At 39.7% G+C, this 20,149-nt stretch overlaps 1 protein-coding gene and 1 long non-coding RNA gene across 3 annotated transcripts; one reads left to right on the forward strand and one right to left on the reverse strand.

Annotated features, from left to right (window-relative positions):
- Nucleotides 1–1,303: 1,303 nt before the first annotated feature.
- On the reverse strand, nucleotides 1,304–17,710 carry LOC116271903. 2 transcript variants are annotated; one of them, XR_004180644.1, is made up of 5 exons: nucleotides 16,578–17,710; nucleotides 14,216–16,444; nucleotides 12,646–13,844; nucleotides 6,650–6,828; nucleotides 1,304–2,292 (listed from the first exon to the last, which is right to left on the reverse strand). It is a non-coding gene; the product is annotated as an uncharacterized LOC116271903 (long non-coding RNA). The 2 variants fall into 2 exon arrangements; XR_004180645.1 differs by having other exon boundaries at nucleotides 14,216–14,337; nucleotides 16,287–17,710.
- Nucleotides 2,289–4,504, forward strand: LOC116271900 (ras-related protein Rab-40A-like). Its single transcript, XM_031660654.1, has one exon. It carries the CDS (start codon nucleotides 3,399–3,401, stop codon nucleotides 4,329–4,331), a length of 933 nt encoding a protein of 310 aa, XP_031516514.1. The 5' UTR covers nucleotides 2,289–3,398; the 3' UTR covers nucleotides 4,332–4,504.
- Nucleotides 17,711–20,149: the final 2,439 nt, after the last annotated feature.

The raw sequence follows: 20,149 nt of genomic DNA on the forward strand, positions 1-20,149 counted from the left end.
ACCCAATAGTTTTTCAACCTTTGCCCCACCTCTCCCCCCTCCCCCAGTAGTCCCCAGGGCTTGTTGTTGCTATCTTTATGTCCATGAGTCCCCAATGTTTAGTTTCCATTTATAAGTGAGAACATGTGGTATTTGGTTTTCTGTTCCTGTGTTAATTCACTTAGGACAATGGCCTCCAGATGCATCTATGTTGCTACAAGGGACATGATTTTTTTTTTTTTTATGGCTATGATAAAATACTTTTGAACAGATTGTCAAAGGTACTGTGTATATGTTTATTAATTTGAAAAAACATTCATTGTATTCTATTTTATGGTGAAAACAGAAAATAAAAGAATTTAATCGACAGGGTATTTGCGTGTGTGTGTGTGTGCACATTTGTGTGCGTGTCTAGGTCTAGCTGTATCACTTCAAATACACACTCACAGATGCAGTTTTATCTTTAATTCATACAGGGGCTGGAACCAATCTCAGTTTCATATATGCCAGAACATGACTGATACACGGAGATTGCTATCGTTAGGTGAATAATTCCAGAAAACTCTGGCTGATATCTTTGTAGCTCACCTCCAACATCCCTCTCCCTTTCCCTGGGCCCCTTGTCTGAGACTTTCAAAGCTGTGATCCGGGTTCTGGCCATCAGGAGGCATCACAGCTATCTCCATTTTTTTTTTTTTTTTTTTTTTTAATGAGGACATTTTGCAAAGAGTGACAAACTATGATGCCAGTTCTGTTTGAAAAATATATGTGTATTAAAGCTGGTCCATTGGCTGTGGACTCCAAATCTACATGGCATTCACTGATTTATCTCTTCCCTCCTCAGTATACGTTGTCCCGTGCACACTATAGAGAGGTCCCTCACAGAGAGTGGGGCATTTAGCCTCCATTGCCCCTGTATAGGCTTCCCAGACCTCCTCCCATTCCCTTTCAGTCCTCCCTTCTCTAGGATCCTATGGACACAGTTGCCCAGACCCTGCTCCTGTGACCTCTATCCTCTCTGTCACCTTTCTTCAGCCCTGTAAGTGCTACTTGGTGTTTCATGTCCTGGAGCATATGTTTTTATAGTCTTGTTTTACATCTATCATTTTTTTCTTTCTAACATGGGAAGTGGATTTGGGTCTGCTCAGAGGCATGATGTTGAACAGCTTTTATTAGATTATGAAACATCCAAGAATGTAGAGAACATTCTGTCTCTAAAACTTTGAACTCAAGGCATATCAGAGAGAGATTTGCTTTCTTTATATGGATGTCTGTGTTCTCATTAGTAGAAACAGTGAAAAATGACTTTTCACAATGCCTTAGCCCAGAGGCTCGGTCAGCCCCCACTTCTGTGTCTCAGCATTTAAAGGGCCATTGAAGTCCCACTTCATGCCATATACTCTCAACAGGTTTTCTCATTTGCTCCTTGGGACAGCTCTGTAAGGATGATACAGTCAGTTCTATCTCACAGATAATCAAGCTCAGGCTTTCACAGCCTAAGTCACCTTCCCAGGTAAGTGGCAGGATTGGAATGAGGTTTCATCCCTCACCCTCCCTAAACGACCCCAAGCACCCCCTTTTAGAAGATGGGCTTCCAGGGCTTGAGAAATGGTCAGATTCCACTACCCTGCTATTGCGGCCCCAAGGGTCCCCCACTCCACAACCCCTCTGGGTGATGAGGAAGACAGAGGAGGTGAAATCCTGCACTTTATGCCAAGAGACTGGGTATAGGACCGCATGAGTTGGCTGATCCCTTAAGTGGTGAGTGGGCTCAAGCAGAAGCTTAGGTGTTGGCCTTGCGACGGGTGAGCTGAAGAGAAGGAAAGTAACCTGCACTGAACTACTTTAAGCAAATACACTCTATATTTCATCTCCTTTACCCTAACGGCTGTTCAAGGTACCAATGATTATGATCATTATTCCAATCAGGGTGCTGTCTTTAAGGAAGTTTATGTAAATCAGGGAGACAACTTTATTATCTCCTTATTGTCAGCTAACTCTGGAATTAATCTAAAGGCTTTTTTTTTTTCTCTATTTGCCCTGAAGCCCACAGAGAAATAGAAATGTTTTTCTTATCCTTTATTCACATGTTTGTCCTGTATTGATGAGTATTTAGAATGTTTCTCATTTTTTCCTTTTTAAAAAGATTTCAGCAATGCTATTTCAAATAACCACTTACCTGGCTATTTTGGACATGTGAACATTTTTTCCTCCATTACATGTGTAAACATCCATCCCTTGGGGCTTGATTTCAATAATTTAAACTTCCTTATATGTGTCTGAGCATTCTCATTTCTTTAACCATCTTTGTACCTGTTGTTACAATATTTAAATGTATTTATAACTGATAAGTGTGTTTCCATTTCCGTGATGTATTTGGTCCCTCATGCCGCCCCCATACCCAGACACACACAGAACCACTTTTTACCTTTTCGTTTTTCAAATTTTTAAAAAATTCTTTTTTGCTTTTTTTTCCACATTTAAATTTTGTCAGATGATAGGTGATAAAAGGATATTTAGATGGTTTCATTTGCATTCCTTAATGTATTAGTGAGCTAGAATGCTTTTTCTTGTGATTACTGGCCATTTGCGTTTCTTTGCCTGTGAACCATTTACATATTTTGTCAGTTTTGCTGTTTTGTTATAGGAGCTGTACATGTGTTAAACCTAAAACCCTTCACTGATGGATGCATGCATTATTTCAACACATCTTTGTTGGGTGAATATTATTTATGAGACACTCTAGCAAAATCTATGTCCTAGATGTCTCTTCTGAGATCTTGGCTCTTATATTTATGGGAGATGTCCACCTGCAGCAAGAAAAGTATTAGTGCCCATGCAAACATGCGTGGCTTGTCAAGGATCACATGCACAGACAATTCACACTTACTCCTAAACCCTGCATGGCCACAGAGTAAAAAGGATGTGTGGTGCATTATATGAGGAGAGCCCTGGCTCAGGATTGTGATTTCTGTGATCTCTATAATAATGGCAATATTTTTTTAAATTACATAACATTTCTGAGTTTGCCTTTTCTGATTTGTAAAATGGAAACAATCATAGCTAACAAAGACAGCTGTTCTGAAAGCAAAAGAACAAAATATTTTAAGTGTCATACACAGTGTAGGGTACATACGGTACTCAACACATCTTAGTCCCTTTCCTATCCCATACCCATCCTTCCGTTAAAGGAGATTCCTTTGACATAATCCAAAAGGCATGGTTCCATAATGATTATATGAAAATTTTAAGGGAAATGTATAGGTTTCCATGATTAATTAACTGCTGTGTCACTACTCTGTGCTGGGTAAGGAAAAGGAAAACAATCACTGAACCAATTTCCTGGGTTTGTAAAAGAAGTCCATCAAAGCCACCACCTCATTTCGCTTTATTTCATAGACTTCCCCATCTCATTTTTTATGTTCTATGTTAATTTCTCAAGAAAAACAGGCCCGGCATTACCTCTGCGCACAACCCTGTGGGCCTGGCTCAGGCGGGAGTGCGGGGCCAGCAACATGAGCACCCTGGACAGCCCCGACCAGGCCTATGACTTCCTGCTCAAGTTCCTGCTGGTGGGCGACAGCGACGTAGGCAAGAGTGAGATCCTGGAGAGCCTGCAGGATGGCGTGGCCGAGTCCCCATACAGTCACCTGAGGGGGATCGACTACAAGACGACCACCATCCTGCTGGACGGTCAGCGGGTGAAGCTGAAGCTCTGGGATACGTCGGGGCAGGGAAGATTTTGTACCATATTCCGCTCCTACTCTCGTGGTGCACAAGGAGTGATTCTGGTCTACGACATTGCAAACCGCTGGTCTTTCGAGGGTATGGATCGATGGATTAAGAAGATCGATGAGCATGCCCCTGGTGTCCCTAAAATCCTGGTGGGGAATCGCCTACATCTGGCATTCAAGAGGCAGGTGCCCAGGGAGCAGGCCCAGGCCTACGCTGAGCGCCTGGGCATAACCTTCTTTGAGGTCAGCCCTCTGTGCAATTTCAACATCATAGAGTCTTTCACGGAGCTGGCCAGGATTGTGCTGCTGCGGCACAGGATGAATTGTTTTGGGAGGCCGAGCAAGGTACTGAGCTTGCAAGACCTCTGCTCCCGCACCATCGTGTCCTGCACACCCGTATACCTGGTGGACAAGCTCCCGCTCCCCAATGCCTTAAGAAGCCACCTCAAGTCCTTCCCCATGGCTAAGGGCCTGAATGCCAGGATGATGCAAGGCCTCTCCTACTCCCTCACCACCAGCTCCACCCACAAAAGGAGCAGCCTCTGCAAAGTGGAGATCGTCTGCCCACCCCAGAGCCCACCCAAAAACTGCACCAGAAACAACTGCAAAATTTCTTAAGGAAGGCACCAAAAGGAAACAAGCTGGAATCGCTCCAGGAAGAACTCTGGTTACACCTGGAAGACGGAAGTCGGAAGTCGCATTCTAGATTCAAGAAATTAGTTTTCAGTTTCTCAAGGGAATCATGCTGCTTGGGAATGGTGTGATGCCTTCTGTCAATAAAAACACATTACGCAGTTTGACTTTGAATTTCTATGTGGATGTGCATGAAGCTCTCGTTTTAGACGTGTGTTTATAAACGGGAAATTAGTACTCTGCTCAACTCTTGGTAACATGAAATTTTGAATGTTACTTATATCATAATCACACTGCAACTTTTTCCTTAAAATTACTGCCTTTGTAAGAATGGTGATATGGCAGTGATGAGTATAAATTCAAGTAAATTTGAGAATCAATGATAGTGAGATAATTTAGTCATTGATATTACAAGAGGGGCCTTTTTGTAAACCTCCATTTAAAGTCAAAGCACCAATTTATAAAACACTGCAGATGCATATAGAGATTGTATATAACAGATCTGTCCAGTTTGTGCATGAAATGGATTTGATAAAGTTTTTGCTATGTTATTTTACTACATTTGAGGATTAATTCGTGATTTATATGTATGTTTTTCTATAAATCTACTTTTTTTGTACAAGATGTTCTACAAGATATGAAGCTAAGGGAGGAAAACGCCAAAGATATCTCTAGTTATGTTGAACATAGCCAACATGGTTTCAATGGATCAGTAAGAAAAAATCATTTCAGTAAGGAATGAAATAAGTACTTATTTGAGAAAACGTTTCTTAACAATAAAAAGGTATATATTTTTCTCTTTTGGTAAAATGAAAAGAAAAAGAAAAATATACATAATGTAACCCCGCAAGATGAGGCTTTGCAGAAAAACATTGCAATAGAACATGGCGGGGCAGGCCCATTATAAGACTTTAGGTGAGTCATTTCCCCTGTGCTGGCCAGTTTTGGTTAACAAATCTCAGATCAATATAGAGGTTAATGAGATCACATCTGGGAAAGCACTTCTGAGACCTTAGATGGGAAGGAAGAAGAACTGATTTCCACGTAGTTACTTTCCAATTTACATTGTGAATATTATAATAATCTATATTGGATGAACTGAGTAAATATAAGTCCTTGCACTCTTGTAACTGAATGACTATTTATTTGTGCATTGTCATAGGGTGATTATAACATAAAGTACCGCAGAAGAGCAGTATCTCTGGCCTCAGGAAGCCTTGGGGACTCACCCTTCCTGAACGCTGGCACTTTTCTGTCTCATGAATTTCCCACAACATTCCTGGGAGGTAGAGGATATAATCTCTACACCATCCTGTAGCTGAAGAAACAGTGATGTTTGCAGGTTAAGCAGCCTGGCTGGGGAGCATCCTGCCACTAAGTGGAAAAGCAGAGACCTGCACCCTATACACCCCCAGGCAGACTGTGATGCTGAGCTGCACATCACACCATAACCAAGTAAATCTTGCTTTCCTGCTGACGCAGGTCACTACTGAAATCTGTATCTTCAGCTCTGAAGCCAGTCTGCCAGTTCTGTCTCTCTTCTGAAAGATAGAGAACCTTGTCAGACCTAAATTTCCTACTCTGTAGACAAGGGAGTGTGTCTGGGCCAGTACTTTAGAAACTAGAGTCTCCAGACAGTTCTGATGTCAAGAAGAATATGCACTCTCAGAGGGACAGGGGTCATGCTGAGGGTGAATACTTGAAGGAGCAGGCCCTAAACACATGCAGATGGGGGATACATACAGTCTTTAATAGAAATTACCAAATCAACCTGGAAAGAGGTTGTACTAAGTGACATCCCCAACACCAATATGAAACAGGGTAGACTTCCCTGCATGCCCACCTTACTGGAATCCTGAATGGTTTCTTTTTATACTTTGATGATATGACAGGTGGAAATTCTTTCATTGTCATTATATTTAATTTGGTGTTCAGATAACTTAAAAAATTCCCCAGTATACAAAATGCTCTGATAATCATCATTGCATTATATTTTTATTGCAAACTGGTCCATTTTCATATGTAGCCTAAAAACAATGAGCAACAGGCACATTAGCCTGCAAGTTCTCCTAGAGCTACTGGTGGCATTATGGTTCCAGGGTGTGTTTGTGGCCTCTGGGGGATACTGATGGCAGTGTGTTTGTCTAGAAGATTAAGAACATCTCTCTGTGATATTAGTTGAATTCAGTATTAGAGAAGAGCTGGAGTCTTTTTAAATGACACAAGAGCTGGACCACAACATGCTTCTGAGCAGGCTGTAATACTGTCCCTGTGATGGAAAGCAAGCCTTTCTGTGATCTCACCTGCTCAAGTCAGGGTGGATCCCTCCAGGATGTAAGGTATGGCAGTCGGCCTAAATCTGCTTCTGAACACTGAAGCTGAGTGCTCCCATCTTCCTGACATCAGTTACAGAGACTGGAGAAGCTGCATCTTCTCAGACACCAAAACCATGGGTTCAGTCACCTGTGTGAGGAGCTTGGTGCTAGAAGATAAAATACCAGTACCTGTTTGACACATCGTGCATCTATCCATTCATCTGTCCATCCATTCATCCGTCTGTCCATCCATCCATCCATCCATCCCCATAGTTAACAGGCATTAAGGTCAAATGACACCATCCTTCTGGGAAGCTTTAGACTTCCCCAGAATAGAAACAAGGAAGTAAGGGGGTTGTGGTGAACTCAGTTTCTAGACCTAAGAAGAGATGGCTCCTTCTCATTAATATTTCCATCCTGAGAGAGCCTCTTATCATTGATAATTTCAAAACATAATTTAAAAACCCTGGACCCCTCTCCACAACCCTAGTTACTGTTCTCTTTACATATATTCTCCCATTGCAACCAAAGTTCTATGAAGAATTCTCAATACTCAACTCATCCCTTTATACCTCCCTCCACCTCAGTCCTCATTCCTCATCTAATGGTGCTTTGTTACCGCATCCCTCCACTGAAATGAACCCCATCAAAACCAACAGCCACGCCTTTGTCCCATTTATAGATCAAGACTGTTGAAATGAACATCTATCTGGAGACAAAGCTTCACCTGCAATGACAAAATTCAGTTGCTTTTGTATAGACAAAGATTTTATGGCAATGCTATATTTACCTAAAAGCTAGCATTGTAAAATAGCTTCCATAGAGTCAGTCAGATAATGTGAAGGCTGTGCTACAGGAACTGTGCTATCAATTGAAGTACAACATTTCCCCAACATATCCCATAATATTACTTCAATAAAAGGAATGTTGCAAATAGATTTACTGCATGTTAGCAATATTTTTATGATCACTTAAATAAATTCTGTTTATTGTTTTATTTCTTTCTGAAGGAATTACTAAGTATACAATGTAATCACCTGAAATTAAAATGTTGTTTCAAAATTTGTCATGGTTAAATATATTGCCTAAAAGCATTGTCTGATTGTTTAATATGCCATAATTAGGTAATATAATGGTGGTGAAATATAATAGTAGAGAGAGGGAACTTCTGCAATCTCCTGATTAGGTCAGAATTCTACTGCACCACACAAATCATAATGCTGGAATTCCTTTTGGAATGTTTCCATTTGGTAAACTATCCCAACTATATGATAAGTGTACATGATTCCATACTGATATAAATAAGTGTTTCAATTGAAAAAGAAATGGATCAGAGAAGACAAATTGTCTCAATCAAATAATTCTAAATAATATATATATGGCTACCCCACAGTTCATGAGGTGAAGTTTAATTCTGTTCTCTACCTCCTAAGAACAGGGCTGACTTAGTGACTTACTTCTACAGAAAAGAGTATAGGAATGTGAATAGTTACCACACACTGGAGAAATTTGGCAAACAGTACCTTAACCAAGTGATGAAGTTTAACATCACCATTGATATCATATGGGTAGCATGTAAACCCATATATGGTGTGATAAAAAGGGTAATTCATCTCTGTGGTATTCCTTCTGAAAACCCACAACCTCAGTCTAATAATGAGAAAAACAAGTTAAGCCTGTACTTCTCATGAAATCAGGCTTATGAAAATACTCTGGCCATACCTCAAATGGTTAACAGGGAGTTACCATATGACACAGCAATTCCACCCCTAGGTACATAGCCAAAAGAAATATGTCTACATAAAAACTTGTACCTGAATGTATGCAGGATCATCATTCAAAATAGCTAAAGAGTGGAAAGAACCCAAATGCTCATCAATTGATACATGGATAAAATGGGGTATATTCAGCAATAAATATGGATGAGGTGTTGATATATGCTGCAACACAGATTCTGAAAACGTTATGTAAAGTGAAAGAAGCCAGATGCAAAAGACCCAATATTGTTTGATTTCATTTATGTAAAATGTCAAAAACAGGCAAATCCACGGAGAAACAAAGCATATCTGTGATTGCCTAGGGTTGGGGGTGGGCACAGGGTTAACTGCATTCAAGCAGGATGGGTAATCTTAGGATGATTAAAACATCTGAAACTTAACTATGAAGTCCCAGCTACAGCAATCAGACAAGAGAAAGAAACAAAGGACATCCAAATTGGAAAAGAAGTCAAATTATCCTTGTTTGCAGATGACATGATCTTATATTTGGAAAAACCTAGACTCTATCAAAAAATGATTAGAACTCATAAACAAATTCAGTATAGTTGCAGGATACAAAATCAACATACAAAAATCAGTAGCATTTCTATAGGCCAGTTAACAGTGAACAATCTAAAAAATAAATTTAAAAGTAATCCCATTTACAATAGCCATAAATAAAATTAAATACACAGGAATTAACCAAAGAAGTGAAAGACCTCTGTAATGAAAACTATAAAACACTGATGACAGAAATTAAAGATGACACCAAAAAATGGAAAAGTATTTCATGTTCATTGATTGGAAGAATCAATATTGTTAAAATGTCCATTCTACTCAAAGCAATCTACAGATTCAATACAATCCCTATCAAAATACCAATGACATTCTCCACAGAAACAGAAAAAAAATCCTAAAATTCATATAAAATCACAAAAGACCCAGAATACCCAAAGCTATCTTGAGCAAAATGAACAAAACTGGAAGAATCACAATACCTGACTTCAAATTATGCCACAGAGCTATATCACCAAAACAGCATGGTACTGGCATAAAAACAGACACATAGACCAGTAGAATAGAATAAAGAACCCAGAAACAAATCCACACACCTACAGTGAACCCATTTTCAACAAAGAACCTACACTGAGGAAAAGACAGTCTCTTCAATAAGTGGTGCTGGGAAATCTGGAAATCCATATGCAGAAGAATGAAAATAGACCTTCTACTTCTTGCCATATACAAAAATTAATATTGGTTAAAGGCATAAATCTAAGACCTCAAACTATGTAACTACAAGACTTTGGGGAAACTCTCCAGGACATTGGTCTGGGCAAGGATTTCTAGAGTAATACCCCAATACAGGCAACCAAAGCAAAAATGGACAAATGGGATCACATCAAGTTAAAAAGCTTTTGCACAGCTAAGGAAACAATCAACAAAGTGAAGAGACAACCCACAGAATGGGAGAAAATATTTGCAGACTACCCATTTGACAAGGGATTAATAACCAGAATGTATAAGGAGCTCAAACAACTCTATAGCAAAAAATAACTAAACTGATTAAAAAGTGGGCAAAAGATTTGAATAGACATTTCTCAAAAGAAGACATACAAATGGCAAACAGGCATATGAAAAGGTGCTCAACTTCATTGATCATCAGAGAAATGCCAATCCAAACTACAACAAAATATCATCTCACCCCAGTTAAAATGGCTTATATGCAAAAGACAGGCAATAACAAATGCTGGCAAGGATGTGGAGAAAAGGGAACCCTTGTACACTGTTGGTAGGAAAGTAAGTTAGTAAAACCACTATGTAGAACAGTTTGAAAGTTCCTCAAAAAAACTAAAAATTGAACTTCCATATGACCCGCAATCCACTGCTGGGTATATACCCAAAAGAAAGGAAATCAGTATATTGAAGACACATCTGCACTCTCATGTTTGCTGCCGCGCTATTCACTTTAGCTAACATTTGGAAGCAACCTAAGTGTCCATCAAGAGGTGAATGGATAAAGAAAATGTGGTACATATACACAATGGAGTACTAGTCAGCCATCAAGAAGAAAGTGATTCAGTCATTTGCAAAAATATGGATGGAACTGGAAGCCATTATGTTAAGTAAAATAAGCCAGAAGCCATTATGTTAATTAAGTAAAATAAGCCAGGCACAGAAAGACAAACATTGCATGTTCTCACTTATTTCTGGGAGATAAAAATGAACGCAATTGAACTCATGGAGATAGAGAATAGAAGGATGGTTACTAGAGGCTGGGAAGGGTGGTGGCAGGCTGGCGGGGAGGTGGGTATGGTTAACGAGTACAAAAAAATTGGAAAGAATGAGTAAGACCTAGTACTTGGTAGCACAACAGGGGGACAATAGTCAATAATAATTTAAGTGTGCATTTCAAAATAACCAAAAAAGTATAATTGAATTGTTTGTAACACAAAGGATAAATGCTTGAGGGGATGGATACCTAATTTTTAATGATGTGGTTATTACACATTCCCTACCTGTACCAAAATATCTCACGTATCCTCCAAAATATATATGCCTATTATGTACCCACAAAAATCAAAAATAAAAGATTTTTAAGCCCTCAATTATGAAGATCATTGCACAACTCTATATACATTTACTAAAAATCACAAAATTCTATCTTCAAATACATGCATTTTATTGTCCATAAACTATACTACAAGAAAGCTGTTTAAAAATATGATATTGCCCTGGTCTTCTGTTGTACCACAGTAGTGACCAAACTTTTTCATACAAAGGCCATGATGCACATGTTTTATATAAACGTGAATGCATGTAAAACGGTAGCTGTATCCCAGCCCTGGTGACTGCTTGTCATATGTTCCTCCAAGGATTTTCCCCTCCTAACACCATCCCACATGTTACTTCAGGTTTTACTTGCATGTAAAATTTGATTTTCATCTGATCACTTCCACATGTTCCAACTGTGGCAGTGCCTTGAGAGTGGATCCACAACAAAGTGTAGGGCATTTACTGTCTAACAGGATGTCATTACTATTACTTTCTTCACTCCCCTGTGTGTTTTCTTGCATGACTTCACTTAGGGAGTCTACATAGCACTACCTTTATGGGTGTCAGTGTGGCAATATTTATCAAAAACCTACATATGTACACACTGTTTGCACCAACAATTAACCATGTACAAGTTTATCTTCAGAACGTAGGGAAGGATGTGGATAAGGATATGGTAAAAATAACTGCCATTCTGAGAATTCCCTTCCTTTACTTCTGGGCCTTGTGTAGCCTGAAGGAACCAGTCCTTCAAGATGAATCCTGGGTGTTTAACCGGGCCTAAATTCAAATTAGAGCCAAGTGGCCATTTGCTGACTAAAGGTCACACATTACTTTGAGTTTCCAGAAAACCTGCAAGTCTGCTTAACTTTGGGACTTTCATAGCTGCCTGTTCCTTTTTATGGTGCTTAAACCAACCCATAAGCTTTCACCTATGTCAACCAATCGGAACTAAGCAAGTTGGAATCCTTCATTTGCATAAGTTGATCTGAGTGGGACCCTGGGTGGGAATTTTCTTCATAAAAGACAAACCTGGCCGGGCACGGTGGCTCACGCCTGTAATCCCAGCACTTTGGGAGGCCAAGGCGGGCGGATCACGAGGTCAGGAGCTCGAGACCATCCTGGCTAACATGGTGAAACCCCGTCTCTACTAAAAATACAAAAAAATTAGCCAGGCGTGGTGGCGGGCGCCTGTAGTCCCAGCTACTTGGGAGGCTGAGGCAGGAGAATGGCGTGAACCCGGGAGGCAGAGCTCGCAGTGAGCGGAGATCGAGCCACTGCACTCCAGCCTGGGTGACAGAGTGAGACTCCGTCTCAAAAAAAAAAAAGACACACCTTCCCTTTGTTCTCTGGAACACACCTTCATTTTATACTGAAGGCTACATCTCCCCAATTTGCAAACTATTCACTGGAATAAAGTCTCTTCCCTCTAAATTCCTTTTCAGAGAACTTTTGTTCTCAACCTGAATTTAGGAAGGGAGACCAAATGAGATGCAAAGCCATGAAGGAAAAGAAGGAAGCAGAGGAAAATGTGGTTGTCAGCACACACAATCACGCCAGCACATACACAATCACGCGCACACACATTTATACATGGACCAGGTTCTTTTTATCACAATACTAGTATTCTTCTATGACAGTTTGGTGGGTTCCAAGGGGACACATTTGGCTCACCAGTCCAAACAGCCACAGGAACTGTGCCTGGAACTGTGCCCTTCAGCGGAGCACAGACTTTGAAAAGATGCCATCGACACAGTGTTGACAATAGGGAGTATCAGAACACTCTGAATAACATGGAGTTCTGAAAATTATGTTATATCCACAGGATGAAATTCTAGGTAGGCAATAAAATGAGTTATAATCAAGACAATGATGAGAGATAATTTTCTGCCTATCAGATTAGCTACCATGCCCACTATTTCAATGTGTGTAGAAACAGGCACTTTCATACTGTGATGTTAGTGTTACTGAGCAATGGGCTTGCTCACCAATGCACACAGAAGCCAATACTATGGCACTAGCACTTGAGGAAAGAAAAGGCTTTATTGCAACACTCAAATCTGTTTCCTCGAGCTGGGGTCTGGAGGCAGAGAGTAACTATGAGGGACATAGGGAAATGCAACGACACATGATCTGATTGGATCATGCAAAGAAGTGGTGCCGAGTCCTTGGCTTTTAAGTTTATACTGGGAAAAAACCAGGGAACCTCTCACTTCTCATTTTGGTCCTCATTTCTCGATCTGAATACTTAGGTTCCACATGTGGTTGACATTTTCTGTTCTGGCCAGCTCCAGGTTCACCAATCAGGCATACGTGGTTCATTTGGGCATGCTCAGGTTATATGACTTGCAACCTGGGTATCCACTGCATCTAAAAAACAACTCATCACTTTGTTACAAAGTCAAAGCATATTGAACGGTTCTGTGGTTACATTAGGAATGTAAATTAGTAGTAGTATTTTGAACCATTATGTTAAAATAAAATGTTCTAATTTCCAGAGTTTTGAAAGGACTCTTCAGGAGCTTATAAAGAAATGCTTTGAAAGATATTTGCATATATAAAAGCTGGTGTTAAGTATACTATTGTCTGTAATAGAAACTATATTAAAAGGAATTAAATTTTTACCACTAGAGTACTGGGAAAATAAAGTTTAGGGCATCATATGATGAAACACCAACTCCATACAAAAAATTGAAATTGAATTTGAAAGATGGTTATAATAAGGGCAAACACAGGTTACAAAAGTCCTAAGTAGTACGGCCGAGTGCAGTGGCTTACGTCTGTAATCCTAGCACTTTGGAAGACAGAGGTGGGCAGTTCCCTTGAGCTCAGGAGTTCGAGACCAGCTTGGGTAACATGGTGAAATACCATCTCTACAAAAAATACAAAAATTAGTCAGGGGTGGTGGCTCACACCTATAGTCCCAGCTACTTGGGAGGCTGTGGCTGGTGGATTGCTTGAGCCTGGGAGGCAGAGGTTGCAGTGAGCTGCGATTGCACCACTGCACTCCAGCCTGGGTGACAAGAGAAAAACCCCACAAAAGTCATAAGTAGTTCTATATCTATTTTTGCTTGTATAGGTCTATTGCTATATATCTATAGGTCTGAAAGCATAAAAATGAAAATGATTTTTAAAATTCCTCTCAAATATAGCTTTCTCTTTAGCATAGTAAGAGGCTGGACTTTCTGTTTGGCCATCAGTATCCCTGAACACTGGATATACCTCCTTTTCCACCCAGACTTACGGAAAGCTCTGTGGGGTGGGCTTGGGCCACAGCCCCTTCCTCCCACTTTCCTGCTCCCGGATGTTCCAGCTGCAGTTTAGGCTTCTGTCACGAGGGGGCACTAACGTAGCACCATTATCAGACTGCAAAGCAATATATACAATGAGCAAAAAGAAATACGATACCTCCCTTAAAACACAGCTTGTGAAACTATGTTCAGAATTAGTCTGTCTGAAAAAACTGACAGATGCAAAACAAGACTAAATAAATATACTCTGGGGCATCCATACGATGAAACACCAGGTAGCTCTAGCACACATTGGGAGCCACCGGCCGGCATAGGACAGCACAGGGGCAGGCTAAGGTGACTGAGAAATGATGAGGGAGGTGGAACTGAGTCTGGGTGGCTGTGTCCACAGTGTCCCAGAGAGGGTATGACTAAGAGTGGGTGGGAGAGGGTCTGGGAAGCCTGTACAGGAGTTGGGTAATGGAGGGCGAACTGCCTGCTCTCTGGGAGGGAGGGACCCCTCTATAGTGTGGAAACCTCAACCTACCCTGAGGAAGGAAAAGATAAATCAGTGAATGCGATATAGATTCTTGGGTCACCATAATGCAACTGCTTTAAAATATATATTATATATACACAATATATAATATATATAATGTAAATAAAATAAAAATTCATAAATATATTTTGTATAAATCCATAAATATATTTTATATAAATTAAATAAATAAAAATATATGAATTTTTGCACACAGAATTATGATCATGGTAAACAAACCATTTTAAGTCCTTCGTTACTCTTTACAAAATGTACTCCTTTTTATTAAAAAAAAGATGGATGCCATCTGGTGGCCAGAAACAGGATTGCATCTCTGTCAGACAAGGGCCTCGGTAAGAGGGAAAGAGGGATGATGGAGTTTGGGAACTTGGCTCCAAGAAGCTGGAGTTTTCCGGAATTATTCAGCTCATGGTAGCTGTCTCTCTGTATCCACTATTTTCTGGGATATCTAAAACTGATACTGGTTCCATCCCCTGTCTGAACTGAAGGTAAATCTGCACCTATGTTTATTTGGGTGATAGAGCAAAAGACACACACACACACACACACACACACACATACACACACAGACATTATCAATTCCATTTTTATCTACTTTGTCTCAATATAAAATTGAATACAACGAATGTACTTTCAAATTAATGAAATACATTACAATTACTTTTCCCAATCTATTCAAAAGTATTTATTGAAATGCTTTTTTCCCTAAATACAAAATTTCAAACAATATATAAAAGTATATTTATAAATTGAAATGACTCTGCATCTACCCTCTGACCCAAAGGGTCTGTTGTCAACAGAATGGTGCATACTCTCCAGATGTGTCCCTGTAGGTGAGGTACACACAAACATGTTCACTCACACACAATCTGTTCCAAAAGTGAATCACAGTACTAATTTTTTTTGCAACTTGTTTCTTCCACATAATATTCTTTTGAAGATTTATATTTGCATCTTATTAGTACTTTCAGTTTTGACAAATTTTAACATGTTTATTGTTCATGTATATTTTAATGAGAATGTTCTGTTGAAAATAGTTGCCAGTCATTTTGTTACAGAATGTGGTTCACAAATCATAGATACTAACCCAGTATCTGAGGTGTAGTTTGCAAATGTTTTCTCTCTTATGTTAAAAAATGCTTAGCTTTATTTTTATTGAGAAAGTGTTTTAAATGTCAATAATGTGACAAAAAACATACAGGTCATAATTTAAAAAGAAAAAATGTTGAACAACACCATGAGGAGAAGACGCTATCAGCCTGCAGGGAGATTACAATATTCAGAGCCCTGGAGATATCAAGAGAAAATGATACAACTTTGGAGTATTCCAGAGTTAGCTAATGATCACAGGACAACTAGGTTGTTTCCCTGACTTACATAAACTCCCCTAAAGACAGCACACTGATCTGAATAATGGTCAGAATGATGAGTATTTTAAATGGTTGTTAGGATTAAAGGAGATGAGCTATAAATTGCATTTGCTTACAGTAGTTCAGTGCATGTTACTTTCCTTCTCTCCAGCTTACCTGTCCGAAGGCCAATACCTGAGCTTCTGCCTGAGCCCACTCACCACTTCAAGGATTAGCCAACTCATGTGGCCCTACACACAGATCTCATGGCACAAAGTGCAGGATTTCACCTCTTCTGTCTTCCTTATCACCCAGAGGAGTTGTGGAGTGAGGACCTGTGGGGCCACAATATCAGGGGGGAATCTGACCATTTCTCAAGCCCTGGAAGTCCATCTTCTAAAATGGAAGTTGCTCAGGGTTCTCTAGGGAGGGTGAGGGATGGAATCTCATTCCAACCTTGCCACTTACCTGGAGAGGTGACCTAGACTCTGTGAGCCTGAACTTAGTCATCTGTGAAATGGGACTGACCATACCATCTTTACAGAGCTGTCCTGAGGGGTAAATGAGAAAACCTCTTGAGAATATATAGCATGGAGTGGGACTTCAATGGCCCTTTAAATGCTGAGACATAGAAGTAGGGGCTGGCTGAGCCTCAGGGCTAAGGCAGGCATTGTAAAAAGTCATTTTTCATTGTTTCTCTCCTAATGAGAACACAGACATCCATATAAGGAAAGCAAATCTCTTTGATATGATTCGAATTCAAAGTTTTAGAAACAGAATGTTCTCTACATTCTTGGGTGTTTCATAAAATCTGGTCAACATCATGCCTCTGAGCAGAACCCAATCCAGTTCCCAATGCTGGGAAGACAGGTGTGTCTTTGAACTTACCTGATGAGCTCTGTGATAGGTCTGGCCAGGAATGCAAGGTTTGGTGTTTGCCTAGTGGCTGCTCCTGGCTTACTTGGTATTTTAGTATATTTATAGAAAAATTCTGTACTCATCCTACAGTCAGCTGTGCAGGAGTCCTCAGATCATGCATGATCCAGCCATATCACACCAGGATTTCAGCCACCTGCTGCCTCCCTTGAAGGACAAAAATCCAAGAGTTACTAGCATTTCTTTCATACAATGTCCATTCTTTCATTTACTAACAAGTAAATATATATTGAGCTCAAAACCCCTATTAGTTCATTGGAAGGGTCTCGTGTTCTCCAAAGTGGAAATAAGAATGTAAGAAGGGAAATAAATATATGGACAACTTCGAGGGATAAACCTGAGATAAGACAGCTTCTTCACATTAATTTGAAAACTTGCTGAAGTTTCATGGAATTGAAGATTTTTAAAAGTCTCTCATTAAACCCTTCATTCCTATCCAGTCACAGAATCTTTCTCTCTATAAATGTATCTGTCTGTATCTCTAGGTCTCTGTCTTCTCTTTCAAATTCAAAGTACTGAAAGAATTTTCTGCATTCTCTGTTAACATTCTTCACTTCCCATGGTCCTTATCCCATCGCACTGTGATGTCTGTTTCCAGGATTGCAACAAACATGATCTCACCAAGGTTAAAATTCACCTTTTGGTCACTAGGTTCAGTTTTTTTTTTTTTTGTGTGTGTGTGTGTGTGTGTGTGTGTGAAAATATATTATCATAATTAGTATTCCTTTTTAAAAGTAATCTCCTAAAACATGCATGCTTGTACAGACTACTTCTTCCACCTATCAACAGAGCTTTCACAGTTTCCCAGGCTCTGGAGCATGATGTACTGGACACAAATATAAGCTGTCTCACTCCCTAACTGTACAGTCTCAGACAGAGTCCATATTCTCTCTGTCATCAGTTTTTCATCTATAAAACAGAGATTAGCCACAGTTTCTACCTTGTAAGGGTGCTGTGAAAATTTGATGACTCAATACATAAATGCATATGGTATATAAGAAATGTAGTCATTTCTCTTTATATATTTTATTGGCATTAGTATCACTGTAGTCATAAAAATAGAATATAAAGTTTATTCACAAGGAATGCCATTTGTGGTTTGTTAGTGAGTGTATAAATTTTCTAGGACTGCCATATCAAATTACATAAATTTATTATTTCAGAGTTCAAAAGTACAAAACCAAAGTCTAGACAGGGCCAACTCTTTCTGAAGACTCAGGGGAGAATCCTTCCTTTCCTCTTCCATCTTTTGGTGGTTCCTGCTTTATAGTTCCAATCTCTTCCTCCATCTTTACATGGCCTTTCTCCCTGTCTGTGTCAAATATGCCTCTCCTTTCTTTTATAATGATGCTGGCAATTGGATGATCATATCTTTAGGTCTTTAGCTTGATTAGATTTGCAAAGATTCTATTTCCAAATAAGGTATAGTGGGTGTTAGAATTAGGACATATTTTTGAGGAGACACAATTCAACCCATTACAGTGAGGCAAGCAAGTTACAAAACTAAATGTAAGATGAAGTATCTTTTGTATGTAAATATATAAATGCACCCATACTTACATATGTACATATATATTTACCTGCAAAAGAAAACTTCTGGAAGAATATAATGTAGGTGAAATAACTACAAGGGCTTATCTTGGGGTGGCAGGATTTGGGGTATTATTTTTTTTCTTTTTTTTTCTTTTTTGAGATGGAGTTTTGCTCTTGTCACCCAGGCTGAAGTGCAGTGGTGCGATCTCGGCTCCCTGCAACGTCACCCTCCCGGGTTCAAGCAATTCTCCTGCCTCAGCCTCCTCAGTAGCTGGGATTATAGGTGCCTGCCACCATACCCAGCTAATTGTTTTGTATTTTTAGTAGAGACGGGGTTTTACCATGTTGGTCAGGCTGGTCTCGAACTTCTGATCTTAGGTGATCTGCCGTTGTTGGCCTCCCAAAGTGCTGGGATTACAGGCGTGAGCCACCATGCCCAGCTATTTTTTCTTTTCTGTATCTTCTATTTTTACCTATAATAAGCACTATTCCTCTTGCAATTACACAAATATTAAAATGTCTGGAAAACATAACCATTCTGTGTTCCCAACCACAAGAAAACTATTTACTTCAGAACAGGAATATCCCTAAGGCAGGAAGGGAGACAAGGTATTTCCACAGTATTACTGAACATATTTTTTCCAAATTCAACACTACACAGAATACTATCAATATTTAATTGTCGGCTGGGCACGGTGGCTCACGCCTGTAATCCCAGCACTTTGGGAGGCAGAAGTGAGTGGATTACCTAAGGTCAGGAGTTCGAGACCAGCCTGACCAACATGGTGAAACCCCATGTCCACTAAAAATACAAAATTAGCTGGGCGTGGTGGTGCATGCCTGTAATCCCAGCTACTTGGCAGGCTGAGGCAGGAGAATTGCTTGAATCTAGGAGGCGGAGGTTGCAGTGAGCCAAGATTGCGCCATTGCACTCCAGCCTGGGCAATAAGAGTAAAACTTGGTCTATAAATTAATTAATTAATTAATTAAAGGTCTGCCTACTTAACTGAGAAAAAACAGGAAACCTTAATTTGTTTAGTTGTGCTGCTATGCCCTGATCTTATTGGATGAAAGGCAGCTGCTCATACTGGTTAGATGTAGGGGCTTGAGAGCCACACAGCCAATGTTCAAATCTAAGTCTTGACACTTGCTAGCCCTGCCTTCACAGTGCCTCAGTTCCCTTATGTTTAAAGGCAGGCAACAATAGCTTCTCCTTACAGATGATGCTGAGGATTAAATAACTATAGGTTTAGCTCTTACAACAGTGTCAGGAACTGAGGATGTCAATAATAAATATTAACCTTTTAAAAAATCAGTGTTAACGTATTGCCATTTATATTATTATGTGAATTTTTATTGATTGGCATAGATTGCCATTCATATTACGATGTCTGCTAAAAAAAAAAAAAGCCATTTGCACAGCTGTAAGTAGGATATCATCTCACGGCATTCCTAAATATGCATTGTTATATTTGCATAATAGAATTTATGAAAAAAATATATAGTCACGCACCACATAACAACATTTCAAATGATGAAGGACCACATATTCAACAGCAGTCCAAGATTAC

The sequence above is a fragment of the Papio anubis genome, chromosome X, assembly GCF_008728515.1.
Source record: "Papio anubis isolate 15944 chromosome X, Panubis1.0, whole genome shotgun sequence".
NCBI classification, from domain to species: Eukaryota; Metazoa; Chordata; class Mammalia; order Primates; family Cercopithecidae; genus Papio; species Papio anubis.